The sequence below is a fragment of the Myiozetetes cayanensis genome, unplaced genomic scaffold (assembly GCF_022539395.1).
Source record: "Myiozetetes cayanensis isolate MyiCay16 unplaced genomic scaffold, myiCay2020 scf7, whole genome shotgun sequence".
Taxonomy (NCBI): domain Eukaryota; kingdom Metazoa; phylum Chordata; class Aves; order Passeriformes; family Tyrannidae; genus Myiozetetes; species Myiozetetes cayanensis.
Window position 1 is genome coordinate 39,212,989 of NW_026087964.1, and position 14,260 is coordinate 39,227,248.

Here is a 14,260-nt window from a genome sequence, read left to right on the forward strand (position 1 = left end):
GAAACTGGCTTTTCCTGAAAGATTTGAAATTAGAACAGAAAGATAAACACATGTATAAAAACATCACTGGAAAGCTGTATCTGGCTTTTGTCATTCAGAAGCATATTTCCCCAAATGCTGGCTCAGATTTAGCAATTCAAATCAGAAAACAAAAACTTTAATCCACAAAACTGAAAGTAAAATACTCTTATGTAGTACTTACCAGAAATAATAACTCATACTTGTTAGAAAGAAATAATACAGATTTAACTTCGTTCTGCAAAACCATGGTAGAATACACCTATGAACAAATATTATCACAACTCATGCTTTAATTAATCTAATGTTTCATTACCTACCTTAACCCACTGCTTAGCATGGTAAAACCTTTTAAAACACTGTAAGACAATCGAAATTACCTTCCGAGGACCAGTACTTTTGAGTTCCATGACGTTAATTGTAAAATTGATTCTCTTTCCATTCTGATCAAACTTTATATTCCCTGTTAGACCTTCCACCTGAACCTATAATAGATGAAGGTGAAAGTGGTAGAAGAATTAAGTTTGTTTCTTTTTAGAAAAATGCATTTTGTATTTCCACAAATGATTATTGATATTTCAAAAACATTAAGTTTAAACTCTTTTTTGTATGCAATATATTATCTTAGACAGGTTCATGTGGACTTCACTTCCACATTATTCCCAGCAAGATCCAGGCAGATTAGGAGACTGGAGGATTCTTTTCAAGCTTTATAGGGAATTCTGCACATGCACTCATCCCAGCATTCACTCCAGGGAAGCTACCTGTTTCAATGCCCTTTCTATTTCTACACCATGACCCCAGGGTACAGCTGGATTTGCAAGACAATCTCCAGCATTTCCTCTTCTGGAGATCTCAATCCTCTGTTTACGCAAATTACGGAAAGCTTCTGTCATCACTTGAACAGCATCATAGGTCAGAGCAGAGGTATACTGAAAAGAAGTGAAAATATTTAATTAAAAAAAGATTCAGTTTTACTACACCTTCTAATCACCTTGGTAACCCGTTGAACATAGAAACACATTAAAAATAGAAAAAGATAGTAAGATATACCTGAAATCAGTTTTTCTTTTTTTACCCTTTGAGGGGTATCTATGAAAATTAATCAAGTATTCTCCACTCAGAATGGTTAAGGGCAGTGCCAATAAATCTAAACTAAAGATTTACAGCTGTTTTCAGTGTGAATTAAATTTCTTTCTCACTACGTAACAGATATGGCTGGAAGTCCACAGAGGTGAAAGGGGAAAAAAGAAATAATTTCCACTATTTAACTTGAGCTAGCCACTAAAAATAAGAAATTGTTCCTCTGATCACACTCTTCATGGAGATGCATTTATTTACAGATTTCTAGACTTATCTCCTCCCACATATATACACACGAAACCAACAGCATATATTTGTATACACATGTGCTCAACTTTTTTCCCTTAAATATAGAAACCATGGGGGAGTTATTTTCAAGTATGCAATACCTAGTCAACACCATGCAAAAATAGTTTTTGGGTTGAGATGCCTGGAAGAACTCATGCCCCTCAAAGAGCAATAGAAGCGAGGAAGAGCCCCATGTTCCTAATCTGACATAATGTAAGGAGTTTTACAACTTCTGAGACATCAGAGAAGAATCTTGCGATCACACGCATCAGAAACTGGGGCTAAACAGTCATAAGTACTTATCATCAGTGAGTGGAAAATTTTACATCTCAACTAACTAACTGAACTGAAACCACATGAGCACATACACTGGGGATTTTGTTGGATGGGCTTTATGAGTCCAGAACACTGCACTTATGCCAAATATACAGGCCATTTTTGGTAATACAGGCCAGAATATAACTACTTACAGGCTTATGAATGCATGGAATGATTCCTGTGAAGGCTATTAGATGCTGAAAATATATAAACTATAAAGCAGAGAGAAATGATATATTGGCTCTTTGCTTCAATGGCTCAGACTTTAATAAGTATTTTAATTAGTTAGTTCAAGTCATGCAGAAGGCTATTGTAATTGTAACTGAGGCAAGCTCCTGAATTGAGGTAATTTTTATATGTGACTGTTAGACCCTGGAAAGGAAGAATTTTTTCAGATATGTAAGCTGACTGAGTGATCAATGTGAATCTTCTCAATAAAGTTTTCTCAGTCACTCGTACAGAAATCTTTAAAGGGATCAGAAGAGCAGAAGAATGAAGTGAAAGACTGGCTGGAGTCAATACTATTTTCTCCTACTGGAGTAGCAGTGATTAAATGTGTATGTGGATTTGGAGATGAGGTTTATAGAATCTTCTACAAAGACAGAAAGAACTCTGAGTAACAATACTTCCTTAAACATAGCTTTTTGCAGTACAAAAACAGACTGTTCCACACTAGGTTTTGAGAAATTCTAGACATAGCACTGTCATGAACCACTGAAACATTTCCTGAGTAGTACAGAAAATAAGAGCTTGAAATTGAGAAGTTATAATGGTATCTACTTCAGTTATTCTATGTTTCATTTGATCATTGCGATATCTTTAATATATTATCTTAAGAATATTATTCCTATAGCATGTAATTACTGGTCTGAATATTCACAACTCAGTCATACATTAGGTTTGTGTAGAGCTTTGTCTATAAATCTATATCTGCATGTGCATACATGTCATCACATATATAAAATCTACATGTCATAATTGACAGTTTTAATCTAAAGATCTCAAAATATTTTACAAGCATTGTTGGAGATGCCATGAAAGCAAACAGACCATGAATCATTTGTTACTGCTTTATTCTGCATACACTTTCAGCTCCTAACAACCTTCATGGGTCTCATTAGAACTATCTACAGCTTCATAAATAGATGTAAAGTTGACAAACTAAACCTAAGTGAACTCATTACCATAAACAAGAAATGACATACCAATAACCTGCTCCTGCAGAGCAGAGAGGTGTCTCTGTGTGTGTGTGCCTGCATGATAAATGAAATGGTCAGAAGTTAAAGGATGAATTAGTCCTGTCTTGATTCACTTTGTTTTATTGGAGATTCACTCACATTCTTGTCTGTACTATTAAAATAAATGGGAGCACTATTTGGAACATTATTCTGTGGAAGTGAGATGAGGTCTTGCATCTTACTACTTTTATGGCAGTGTAAATCTCCCAACTTCATTTCAGTTCCTTTCACCTTTATATGATAATATCAGCAACTCTAATACAAAATGGAATAGGTACTGTAATAGAGATTCTACAGAATCACCCGCAATAATTAAAGCTTGGCAAAGAATATGCAAAAAGAAAATCCTGCATGTCGCAATTTTAGAACTATGATCATAATAAGCTGATAATATAAACTACAATATAATGCACTGAAGTGGCTAAAGATTTTATGGCATTTGCTAGGAAACACAGATTGTATGAATGTCATATGAAAAGAATTTTCTCTCTCTAAGTAGATGCCCTAATTGCCAAGCAGAGAAAACAAGGTCCAAGGGATTTTCAACTTAAATTTCTAAGTTAATTTTCTAACTTCAACTTAAATGTTCTGTAGACCTTAGCAAAATTTATAAGCTGTAATTGCAAAGATGAATTTGAAAAGTAAAGACAAAACAAAGTCATCCCAGACTAAGCAGAAGATACTACTTATATCCTGTCCAAGAAAAACTGGTAAGACTGCCTTTTGTAACTTCAGCTGTTTTCCACTAATTCAGAAGATATAGAAATCTTTAACTAAAAGGTCCAGTTTTCTATTTTGTACAATCAGCAACTGAATATTCTGAAGATGAAATTGAAGAATACAACCCCAGAAGCAAAAGATTTTGTTTACATATCTTTCAAAGCTGTAACATATTTGAGCCTGTTTTTAAATCTGTGTTTAACTAAATTCCTGTCTATGCGCTGAAGACAAAGCTGAGAGATTTGATTAGACATCTAAAATATAACATTAAAAGAATAAACTTAAGCAATGGAAGAAAAATAAATATGCCAAGACATCAATGCAAAAAAGAGAATAAAAATGAAAGTATTCTGAATCACAAGAAACCGAATTGTTTTTCTCTTGATTTGGATATTTGCAATGTCTAAATCTATCCTTGAGTGATTAGTTTGGGTTTGTTTGTGGTTTTTTTACAGTCAGAAAAGCATACTAAGGTGTGATTCATTAGACCAGTTAGAAAGCTTTTTGAAGAAGAAATTAGTTGTGCTTCAGGTTCCACTAACTTGATCTCCAATGATTTCTGAGACTACCGGAGAAGTCCAGGGTGATCAGCTTAGGTCTACATTGTACACAAACTAATAGCAAATTAAAACCACTCAAGGGGATTAAGAACTAGCTATTCACTCCTAATCTAACAAAACAGTGAGAAAGACAAACAAAATAATACAAAAACGTTGGCAGGTGTCAAACAATGCAGTGCTATTGTTCAAGACACTAGGGAACTCTCAGATAGAATAGCAGATCCAGCTGTAGCAGTGCTCAAGAAAGCAGAAATCAGCCTGAAACAGGCACAAATTGAGGTTCCTCACCACGTATGGCGAACTGCTATTGCAACAGCAGGGGAAAGGACACTATCACTAACAGATGCTAAGAGAAAAGAGGTGTAAAATCTGATACAAATATTTTTCCTTGGAGAGAGGTAAGTTTCTGAGAGAGATAATAAAGGAAAGGTTCTTTGCTGCAAGTGCAGGAGGATAGAATCAGTAGGTGTAAACACACTTTCAGCAATTTTTCTTGTGTTTAAACAATTTAAATATACTTAAATACCAGTAAATATACACAATAAACTATAATAAAATCTCTCATCTGAATTTTGTGCATTTTCCCCACAATAAAGCACTTCCACTTTAATGTTCGTACCTTCAACAAAAGCAGAAAGATTGATATAAACATTTCTACATTTTTATAAATTGTATATAAAAACTAGGTATATACATATATAAACCCACAACCAAAAAGAAATGAGACACAAAGTTACCATCAAGAACTAGTAAAGGAACTGGGCAACTCTCTCTTATTACTTCTAATGTAGTCAAACTAATACTTAGGGGTCTTTAATTACTGTATCTGAGGGCTATTTTGAAACAGTATTACACTCATTTTGGAAAATATTTGAAAGTGGCCTGACAGCTGAAAGAGTTAGTGGGGAATTCAGTGAAAGAGAGTGGAAAATTCACCAACTGATAGGAAATGGCTAACTCCTTCAGGATCTCATGTCACCTTGAATACTGTCATGACAGGGCATGGAAAAGCAAACAACTACTTTCAGCATAAATATGAGACATTGTCAAATCTTGTACATATAAATGCCATTTGTAATTTGTAATGTGCCCATAATCATGTTTTGTTTTCATCTGTTTTGTAGAGGCATTAGCATGAATGCGGGGGGGTCTGTACACAGCAGCACGTTGAGCTGGTTGCCATTCAAACTGCAAATTGGCTTTAAGCACAGAACAGCTTCAATAACTATGGACATGTTTCAAATACTGGGGCTGTGACACAGAGGTCAGGGAGCCCAGAAAAGACAATGTCTGCCTCCTCCTCTTTGGTCCTTATGTTAGGATGGAGTTCTAGTGAAAATGGTCAGTCATAATAACAGACTTGCTTTCAGCTGAAAATAACTGCATATATATCCAAGATATTTGGGGATATTATTTCTAAACTTTTATATAAAACTCCAGTCCTGACTAAAGGGAGAGGAGAAATTAATAAAATGTAAAATTACCCGATCTTCAAAAAAATGAACTCAATATCAGTAAGAAGGGGTTAGAGATCACGCCCTACTTATCTTCATGAATATGCTATCTGTATCAAATTTTGTTTCCCAAAGTTGTAGAGTCACATCAACTTCCACTTTGATAACAGCCTTTATTTAATGCAATTCTAGAACTCTATGTGCACAGAAAAGCTAGACAAATCATAGGTATTTTTGCTTTGAAATGCCATAATGACATGAGATGCAAAGAACACCTTAAGCAACCTGTCACCTTAGAAAAACTGAAGTATTCAGCTTCAAAACTGCAATCCAGAAAATCTGCTGATTTTGACGTGTTTATTTTAATTATCTCCTTGTTTGGTTTAGAAAGGCTACTTTCTGGGCACACCCAGCTAGGTACCTGCCAAAGCCTAAATCCCTGGAAGTCTTATTTGAAAGACATGTAGCACATCCAGCAGAGACGGACAAGACTGGGACACTCGAATTATCCTAGTGCTCCCACTGTAGGATATTTCTAGGCGAAAGTGACCTTCTTTCACTCTTTTTAAAACTGAATATAGCAAAGATCACAAGATTTATAAATCCCAAGTTGCTTGGCCTTTCTACATATTTCACCTGCTACTTTAATAGGAAGGAGATTCCTGAACTGTAATTCCTCCCCCAAGATCATTTCCAATTCAGAACAATCTCCTCACTAGAGCCATTGGAGGTGCTAATTCAGCAGAAAGAAAGTTAAAAAAAGAAAAAGAGAAAGAAGGAGTGCAGGTACCTGCTGGTTTTTTTTAAATTTTACACTGAGAACAGAGCTTTTAAAGTACTTTCATCTTCCATTAGATTAAATCCAATGACCAAAGAGAAGAGCTAATGCTATGATAAAACATATGTTTCTTCAAAATATCAGTAAAATGTCAGAGAAGAAAAAAATTATGGATCTGGGCAAAAGTCTTAATGGCAAAGTGAATGTTCTGTCTTCCAGGAGTAAGCGGCACAATGCCAGATCTTATTAATGGTACTGGCATTTGAATCTACTGCATTTCCAGAACCTTTTTGCATTTAAATGAACGGAAAGTCGGCATGCACATCTTATACTCATTCAGGAATACAGAAGTTGTATGGGAATTTATCCTTTCCATTATCCAGAAGGTCAAAGAAGTCTAGTATCGTGCCCCCTTTATTTTCTGAAAACACATTACAGAAAAAGGTCTTTACCATGTAAATCTTAGAAATCTTTTGATATCTCTCTCAACTAAGCAATCTGCACCCATAGAAAGATGGGCAGATACTTTCAGAAGTGTCCTGTCATTTACTGTCAGTCCACTATGTTGGTTTTTCTTAGCTTTTATAGAGTGAGTGGTGAGTGGATCTAATGCATATAACTGGTGAGACAATTCAAATTGTTCACTCAGGAAGCAGGGTTAGTAACAATGCTACAATTACAATCCACTGCTGGACAAGGCTCATACTTTGCTGTTGCTCCAGTTATCATGTATAAGATATTTAAACTGAATGAAACACTGAAGCAGACTGAAGAGTTCTGTGAGGTGTACTCTAGCCAGTGCCGTAAGAAACAATGTGGCACCTTTTATGCTAGTAGTAAAAAAAGAAAAACCAAAACCCCACAAAAAAAGCCTCCATAAAAACCCCAAAACGTTCACAGCTGTAGCTTTTTTCCTCTTAATCTATCATACTATCTGCAGTAAAAAATATCCTTCCTTCTAACATTTCCTAATGAGAAAGAATAACTAGCAAGTATGAAAACAAGATCTTGAACGAAGTAAAGTAGATTTCAATGCAAATCTTTACACTGTATCTTTTTCTTCTACCTTATAACTTTCCTTCTCCTCTGAAAAAAATTGAATAATTAAAAATAAATAAACCAGGAAGACATCTAATCTCTCCTTACAGTAAAGACAGAAACAACTCTGTTCATAATTTACATGTTTCTATAAATGTAAATTGTTTATTCACTACAATTGTGTAACAATTTCTTTAACCTCATATCGTGGAGGTTCTTAAAAATCTTTAGTCATTACTCAATGGCTGAAAAGTTTCCTATCTAAACTCACTTAAATTTTTATTAAGTTCCTTTAAAAGTCTATCTTGTCCTATCCTTTACCATTTTTCTGGATGCTTTTTAAACCCTCCTAATTCTCAAAATCTATAGCTCATTCCTGGTGAAGCTTTTATCACCAAAAAAACCCACACAGAACTTGACAAAAAATTAAAACCATTTAGTTGGATTTGAATTCAAAGAGCTTTGCAGAATAATAAAAACAATTATTTGGATTTGAACCCACAGCATTTTAATTATAAAAGATGCCATTGTATTCTAATCATGCCACTACATATAGAAAATATGCACACTAACAAAATAAATAAGATTTTAGAATTATTTGTGTAATTTTGCTTCTAACTGTAAACAGAATATACTTGCAAAACAGCAATGCGTCTAATGACAAAAATCACCTTTAATTTATCACAAAGATTATATGGCATTTTAATTGTCACCATAAGAACACATAAAAACTTTTACTTTGAGGCCAAGCTAGAGCAAAGTATGTCACTCTTCACAGTGTTAAAAATCAGCAGGATCCAGCAGCATAAACTGAAGCCTATGGTTATAGCAGTAAAAACAGACCAAGTAGGGAAATCTCACAGGATGAGAACAAAATGTACAAATATAAAGGCAAAAGACATTTCTGAAAAAAACATGCTCCAAGAAATGGATTTGAAAGAGCTCGTGTGAATGCTTGAAGTAAAGCCTGGGGGGGTGGTTTGGGGTGGAGAGAAAAAAAACAACGATCAGTGATTCTCATCACACATATTGCATTGTTCTAAGAATTTTCAAAACCTGCCATTTAAAAATACTAGTAATAATTCAAGTCTTAAATTTAAAAGAACAGAGAAAAAAAAAAGCAAAAAACCCTGAACCACAACAATTCCCTCTTTCCATTATCAGTTCTCATCTACCCCAACCAGCACAACTATTTGCCTGTTGTCTCAAATCAAACAGCTTTCTCCTGTTTGCTCCAATCTAATTTCCAAGTAAAACCCTGATAGAATTGAATACATCATTCTTTCTAGGTTGCTGAATTTCCCAAGACACAGTTAACACTTCATGTTTACTTATCTGCCTCCCCATACTAGGTAGTATAGGCAGCTACCTACACTGACTGGTCCTTAATACCAGGCCTGCCCCAGAAATAACCCTGCATGTCTCCTCTCCCTGTTAACATAAGTGATCCCCAGTGCTTCTCCTCCTCCCTTATTCCCCTGACCCAAGAAACATTCAGTCATAGACGCCTCTCCAGCTCTGAGCTGCCACCACCCTTCTGTGCCTTTCACTTATGTGCCAACAGCCTCTTTTCACTTTGCTGACCCCTTTTTTTGAATGACATCATTCCTCCTCCTCCTACTATTTTCATCTTTGTGTATCACTCCTCTTATCCCCACTTTTCCATCCAGCTCTACTGTCCTAAATGACATTGGTCTTTCTGATGCCAGAGATACATCTGATCTTGACGAACCCTTGGAGTATGAAGGAATAGTAGCTTTTCCCATTTATATCAACCATATCAAGGTGAACTGCTGGTTGAAAAAAGTGCTAGAGTGCTCCTGGGAAAATAGGCAGGAGAAATCCATTGCACTTTGTCGGTTGAAGATCCTTAAAAATTTATAATTACTAAGTGGATTCAAATTCAAAGAAACATAGCTTCATAGAGACATTTGGCTGTATAGTTTTCTGAAGTCTGGCAAATTCTTTTACTTTAGCACAATTCAGCCACTTTCACATGCAAGATCAAAGGATCTGGGTCAATTGGCCCTTTGAATGTCTGAGACAAACCTACAGATAGTGCCTCAAACCACCCCACTACTTTCAGTGACTAAACATTCCATTCTTTAATTCAGTTTCCCTTAAAAAAAACCCCAAAACAAACAAAAGCAACTATGCTGTAGTGAGTGATAACATGCAAAAGCCCCTTAGGCTATTAAAACGGAGCATGAAGTATAACACTGAAATTTCTTATGCCCACAATTGTTTATGTATTTTTTCAAGTAGAGAAGACTGGGATTCAAAAGCCCAGTGAGACCAGGTAGCTAAAACACTAACTGCTATATTTTTTTATGTCCAGGAAACCAAAATGCAAGGACTGGAAGCAGTAGGCAAAACAATCTCACAAAGCTACAGTTTTACAAGGGCACTTAACAAAAAATTTACTCCAGATCAGTTTCTGGTTAAATCTTACAATAAATACTGAAACTACCTATTTTTCTTTTAATTCTTATTTATAAGTCATTATGATCTACTTGAATTAAGGCACATTCAATCATATTTTCTATTAAATCTACAGCAGGTGCAACAGAATACCCCTTATAACTCTTATTAAAATTCATTGCATTATAAAACCATTTTCCAACACACTGCAATCATAAGAGGCATGCCCCAAAGTGAAGGTATTGTCTCATTCATTAACTGCACACTTTTGCTTCCTCATCTCTATCTAGACTGAATGTCTTCTTAATTTTCAGTTTGAATAATTGTTTTCATGGTTTTCTCCATTGCTCCTTATTATCTGTGAGTCATCTAAATTTTAATTATTACTGCAAGGTACATAATTGTGTCCTATATATTTATATTTTTTTTTCTGCATGTTATCTGTATTGCAACCTTTAGGTAAATTAGCACCAGTAGATTTAAACCAACATCTTTCAGTTGCAAGCATCATTCTTCCTGACTTATGGTTTCAAAGTAATTTCCTAAAAGACTACACAACCTGACAATAAAAAAGAGACTTGAAAACATGAAACTACTGAAGGCAAATTTAGGAGGTAAAAATAATTTAGTGTTTTGGTATCTTAGCTATGCATTGGTTGGGCAGGGGAAGAGATTATGAAGCTAGAAATCCAATCATATGAATTCTGAACATCTGAAACATTATGTACCAGCATGAAGCATTTTAAAGCCACTGAAAATAGCTGCAATGAGTACTGTGGTTGCTATCATCTTCCAACAAAATGGTATTCTCTACATGTCTGAGCTGGTTTAGGTCTTCAACCACGCAGCCTCAAAATCTTTCCTGCACACTGCACTAAGTCTATGTATATACCATGCACAAGTTGTCTCAGGTATTTCTTGCACACACCAAGCCTAAGGTTGGTCTTAGAAAAGCTTATCACAGAGTAGTATGGCTTCTAAAACAGACTATTTCAGTTGGACGGACCTACAAGGATCACCTAGTCCAACTGCCCGAACAATTCAGGGCTGGCCAATTTTAAAGTGTGTTGTTAAAGGCACTGTCCAAATGCCTCTTAAACACTGGTATGCTTGGGGCATGATTGAGGCCTGTTCCTCTGACCACCCTCTTGGTAAAGAAATGCTTCCAAAGATCCAGTCTGAACCTGCTCTGGCGCAGCTCTGAACCATTCAACACCATACAAGAGAGATCTCAGCACCTGTCTCTCCACTTCCCTCCTCAAGATGCTGTAGAGAGCAATGAGTTTGTTCCTCTGCCTCCTTTTCCCAAAATAAGACAAGACCAGAGTCCTTAGCTGCTCCTCCTAGGACATGACTACTTTAAGCTTACTACTTACATGGTGGCTTGACTCTGGTTGGACATCGGGTGCCACCAAAGCTGTTCTGTCACTCTCGTCCTCAGAGGGACAGAAGAGAGAAAATATAATGAAAGGCTCATGGATTGGGATAAGGCCAGGGAGAGATCACTCAGCAGTTACCATCACAGGCAGAACAGACTCAACTTGGAGAAAATTTAATTTATTACCAATCAAATCAAAGTAGGATAATGAGAAAATAAAAACTAAATCTTAAAGCATCTTACCCTACTCCTCCCTTCTTCCTGGACTCAACTTCACTCACAAATGCTCTGTACGCCCCTGCTCCCACAGTGGCATAGGGGGATGTGGAATGAGGGTTGCAGTCTGTTCATCACGTGTCTCTGCCACTGCTTCCTCCTACCTCCGTGTCAGGCCCCTTCCATGGGAGACAGTTCTCCACAGCCTTCTCCAATGTGAGTCCTTCCTATAGGCTGCAGTTCTTCACGAGACCAGCATGGGTCTCTTGTACAGGGTGCAGTCCTTGAAGAACAGACTGCTCCAGTGTGGGCCCCTTCCACAGGGTCACAAGTCCTCAAAGCAAACCCGCTCTGGCGTGGGCTCCTCCCTTCATGGGTCCACAGGTCCCTGCCACAACCCTGCTGCAGCAAAGGTTTCCCATGGGGTCACAGCCTCCTTCAGGCATCCACCTGCTCCACTATGTGGTCCTCCACAGTGGTCAGGTGGATATCTGCTCCCCTGTGGACCTCCATGGGCTGCAGGAGGACAGCCTGCCCTCACCATGGTCTTCACTTCTTTCTGGCTGCTGTTGTGCAGCAGCTTTTTCCCCTTCTTAACTATTTTATCCCAGAGGAACTACCACTGTCACTGATAGGTTCAACCTTGGCCAGTGGCAGGTCCATCTTGGAGATGGCTGGCACTGGTTCCATCAGAAATGGGGGAAGCTTCCAGTAGCTTCTCACAGAAGCCACTCCTGTAGCCCCCTGTTACCAAAACCCTGCCACACAAACGCAATACAACTTATGTCTCACCAGCCTCCAAGAGGTATAAATTGAGCTTCTTCCTGAAAATAGACCAAAGGCTGCTCAAAAACATAATGAGTTAATCAAAAAATGAAGTTGGAGCAGTTGGATGGATGTGCTGTCCTTCAGTGTCCTTCCACAAGATCAAGAAACTTGCCTTAAACTTGCCTTAAACTTGCCTTAAACATAACAGTCTGACACAACACTAAGGCTCAGAAAACCCAGCATATCTATAAATACCCAATAATGGATCAAAACAAGACATCAACATGTTATTATTAAGCCTTGATGAAATTAAATATGTTTTTTTTTTTCCTGCTTGACAAAGAAATTAACGAGGATGCTCAACTGTATGTTTCAAGATCTACACACCATTAGCTCTTCTAGAACTGATAACTCTCTTCGTCACAAAGATATATTATAAATTCCATCTAGGTAAACAGTGTATCAGTTTTACTTTTGAAAGATGAAAATACCATCTGGAAAAAATCTTCAAAGTACTAGTTTTAAGTATCTTGCTTAATCTTTAAATCTTGTGGTTTTATCAGTACAGTGTAGCAAGAAATAAAATCAGTGTTTCTTCTCACCCATGTTCTAAGACTGTAATTTCTTATAACTAATGTTTTATAAATTGCGAAGATGCATTTTTAAAGCAATTTGATCCAGGTCCTCTTCTGGGCATCTACAGAACAGGTTTTTAACAATGCTTTGGCTTCTTGAAGAGCATGTTCCTTTGAAATGCAGTTCTTTCTTAGAAGGGGTGTCTTTCTCTGTTTTCAGGACTGTATTTGGATGCTGCCTTTATATCAGCTCAGTCGTACCTCATTGACTTGCATTTTATAATGTGAAATGAATGTACACTTTTTTTTTTTGATTACAAAAGAAAGATAATACAACACCGTTGCAATGTTTTTTGTCTGCAATGATAGAATATTTGCAATCCCAGGTATAATATTACCTGCAAGGGGTATGTAACCATCTCTCACTTCTATACTGATAATACAGGGCTTTTATTAGCCTTTCAATCCATTTTATATGGGATCTGCAGTGACAGTTTCCTAGAATCCATGGGAACTAGTGGTAAAAGCTATGACAATTTGGAAAATTACTTTAAAATAAAAAGGGGAGAAAAGGTACTTGTAAGATGACTGAAGGGATAAATGCAAGACAAATGCTTTAACCTGCTCAGTAACTTAGATGTTTTTACACTATTTCAAGAAGCAAAGAGTAACAAACACAGCTAGAATATTAATATAAGAAGGAATGCAATGTTCAGCAAGGACAGGTAAGTAGTGCAATTAAACAGCCTAAATCGGCAGCAGCACAGGAAAACAATGCAGAAGAAGATTTGGTTGTTAGCATGACAAGTATATTTCAATAGTATCATGATGGTGAGGAGAGCGGGGAAAAAAAAAAAGAAAAAGACCCTAACACAAAAGGAAACCCCAGAATGAGTACGGTCTCTAAGATACAGGAAGCCTTTATTTCCATTTCTTCAGTATAGCACTTGCATGCAGTGCAGCAGCCAGTCTGGCATTTCTATTTGGTACCAAATAGAAAGGTTTCAGAGCAAAATGATGAACATGATCAGAAAGTAGAAAATGCAAATGAAAAGGGATTATTTAGTATTGCAGGGAGGAAAGCAAGGTAGGAAATAAGGCAGACATCTTTAAATATAGGACAACTAAAAATGCGAATACCCTCATACCCATTCGAAACACATAAAGGAGTAATGCATTAGGTGATATAAAGGCTGACTGAGGCTAGACAAAAGTCAAAAATAAGATTATTTAAACTCTGGAATAGATTGCTTGGGGAAGTCTTGAAATCACTACCCACAGGAACTGCACAGGTTTATCTGATTCTGCCTTCAGGCAAGGAGAATGGACTGGGTGACTGACTCAAAGGCCTTTCTTGCCCCATTTCTATGATTTCTATGATTCTGCCCTGCCTCTAGCTTCCTCAAG

General features: G+C 36.8%; 1 protein-coding gene across 5 annotated transcripts in view; it reads right to left on the bottom strand.

Moving 5' to 3' along the window:
• Positions 1-14,260, bottom strand: part of GRIA2 (glutamate ionotropic receptor AMPA type subunit 2) — a 92,675-nt gene that overhangs the window by 23,668 nt on the left and 54,747 nt on the right. For all 5 annotated transcript variants that reach the window (XR_007631854.1, XM_050338518.1, XM_050338519.1 and 2 more), the window contains exons 7-8: positions 783-950; positions 399-503 (exon numbers count right to left, since the gene is read on the bottom strand). Coding sequence is in view for 4 of the 5 variants with exons in the window: in XM_050338518.1 (XP_050194475.1) it covers positions 399-503; positions 783-950 (273 nt within the window). In the remaining variant the exon portion in view is untranslated. The remainder of the gene's footprint in view (positions 1-398; positions 504-782; positions 951-14,260) is intronic.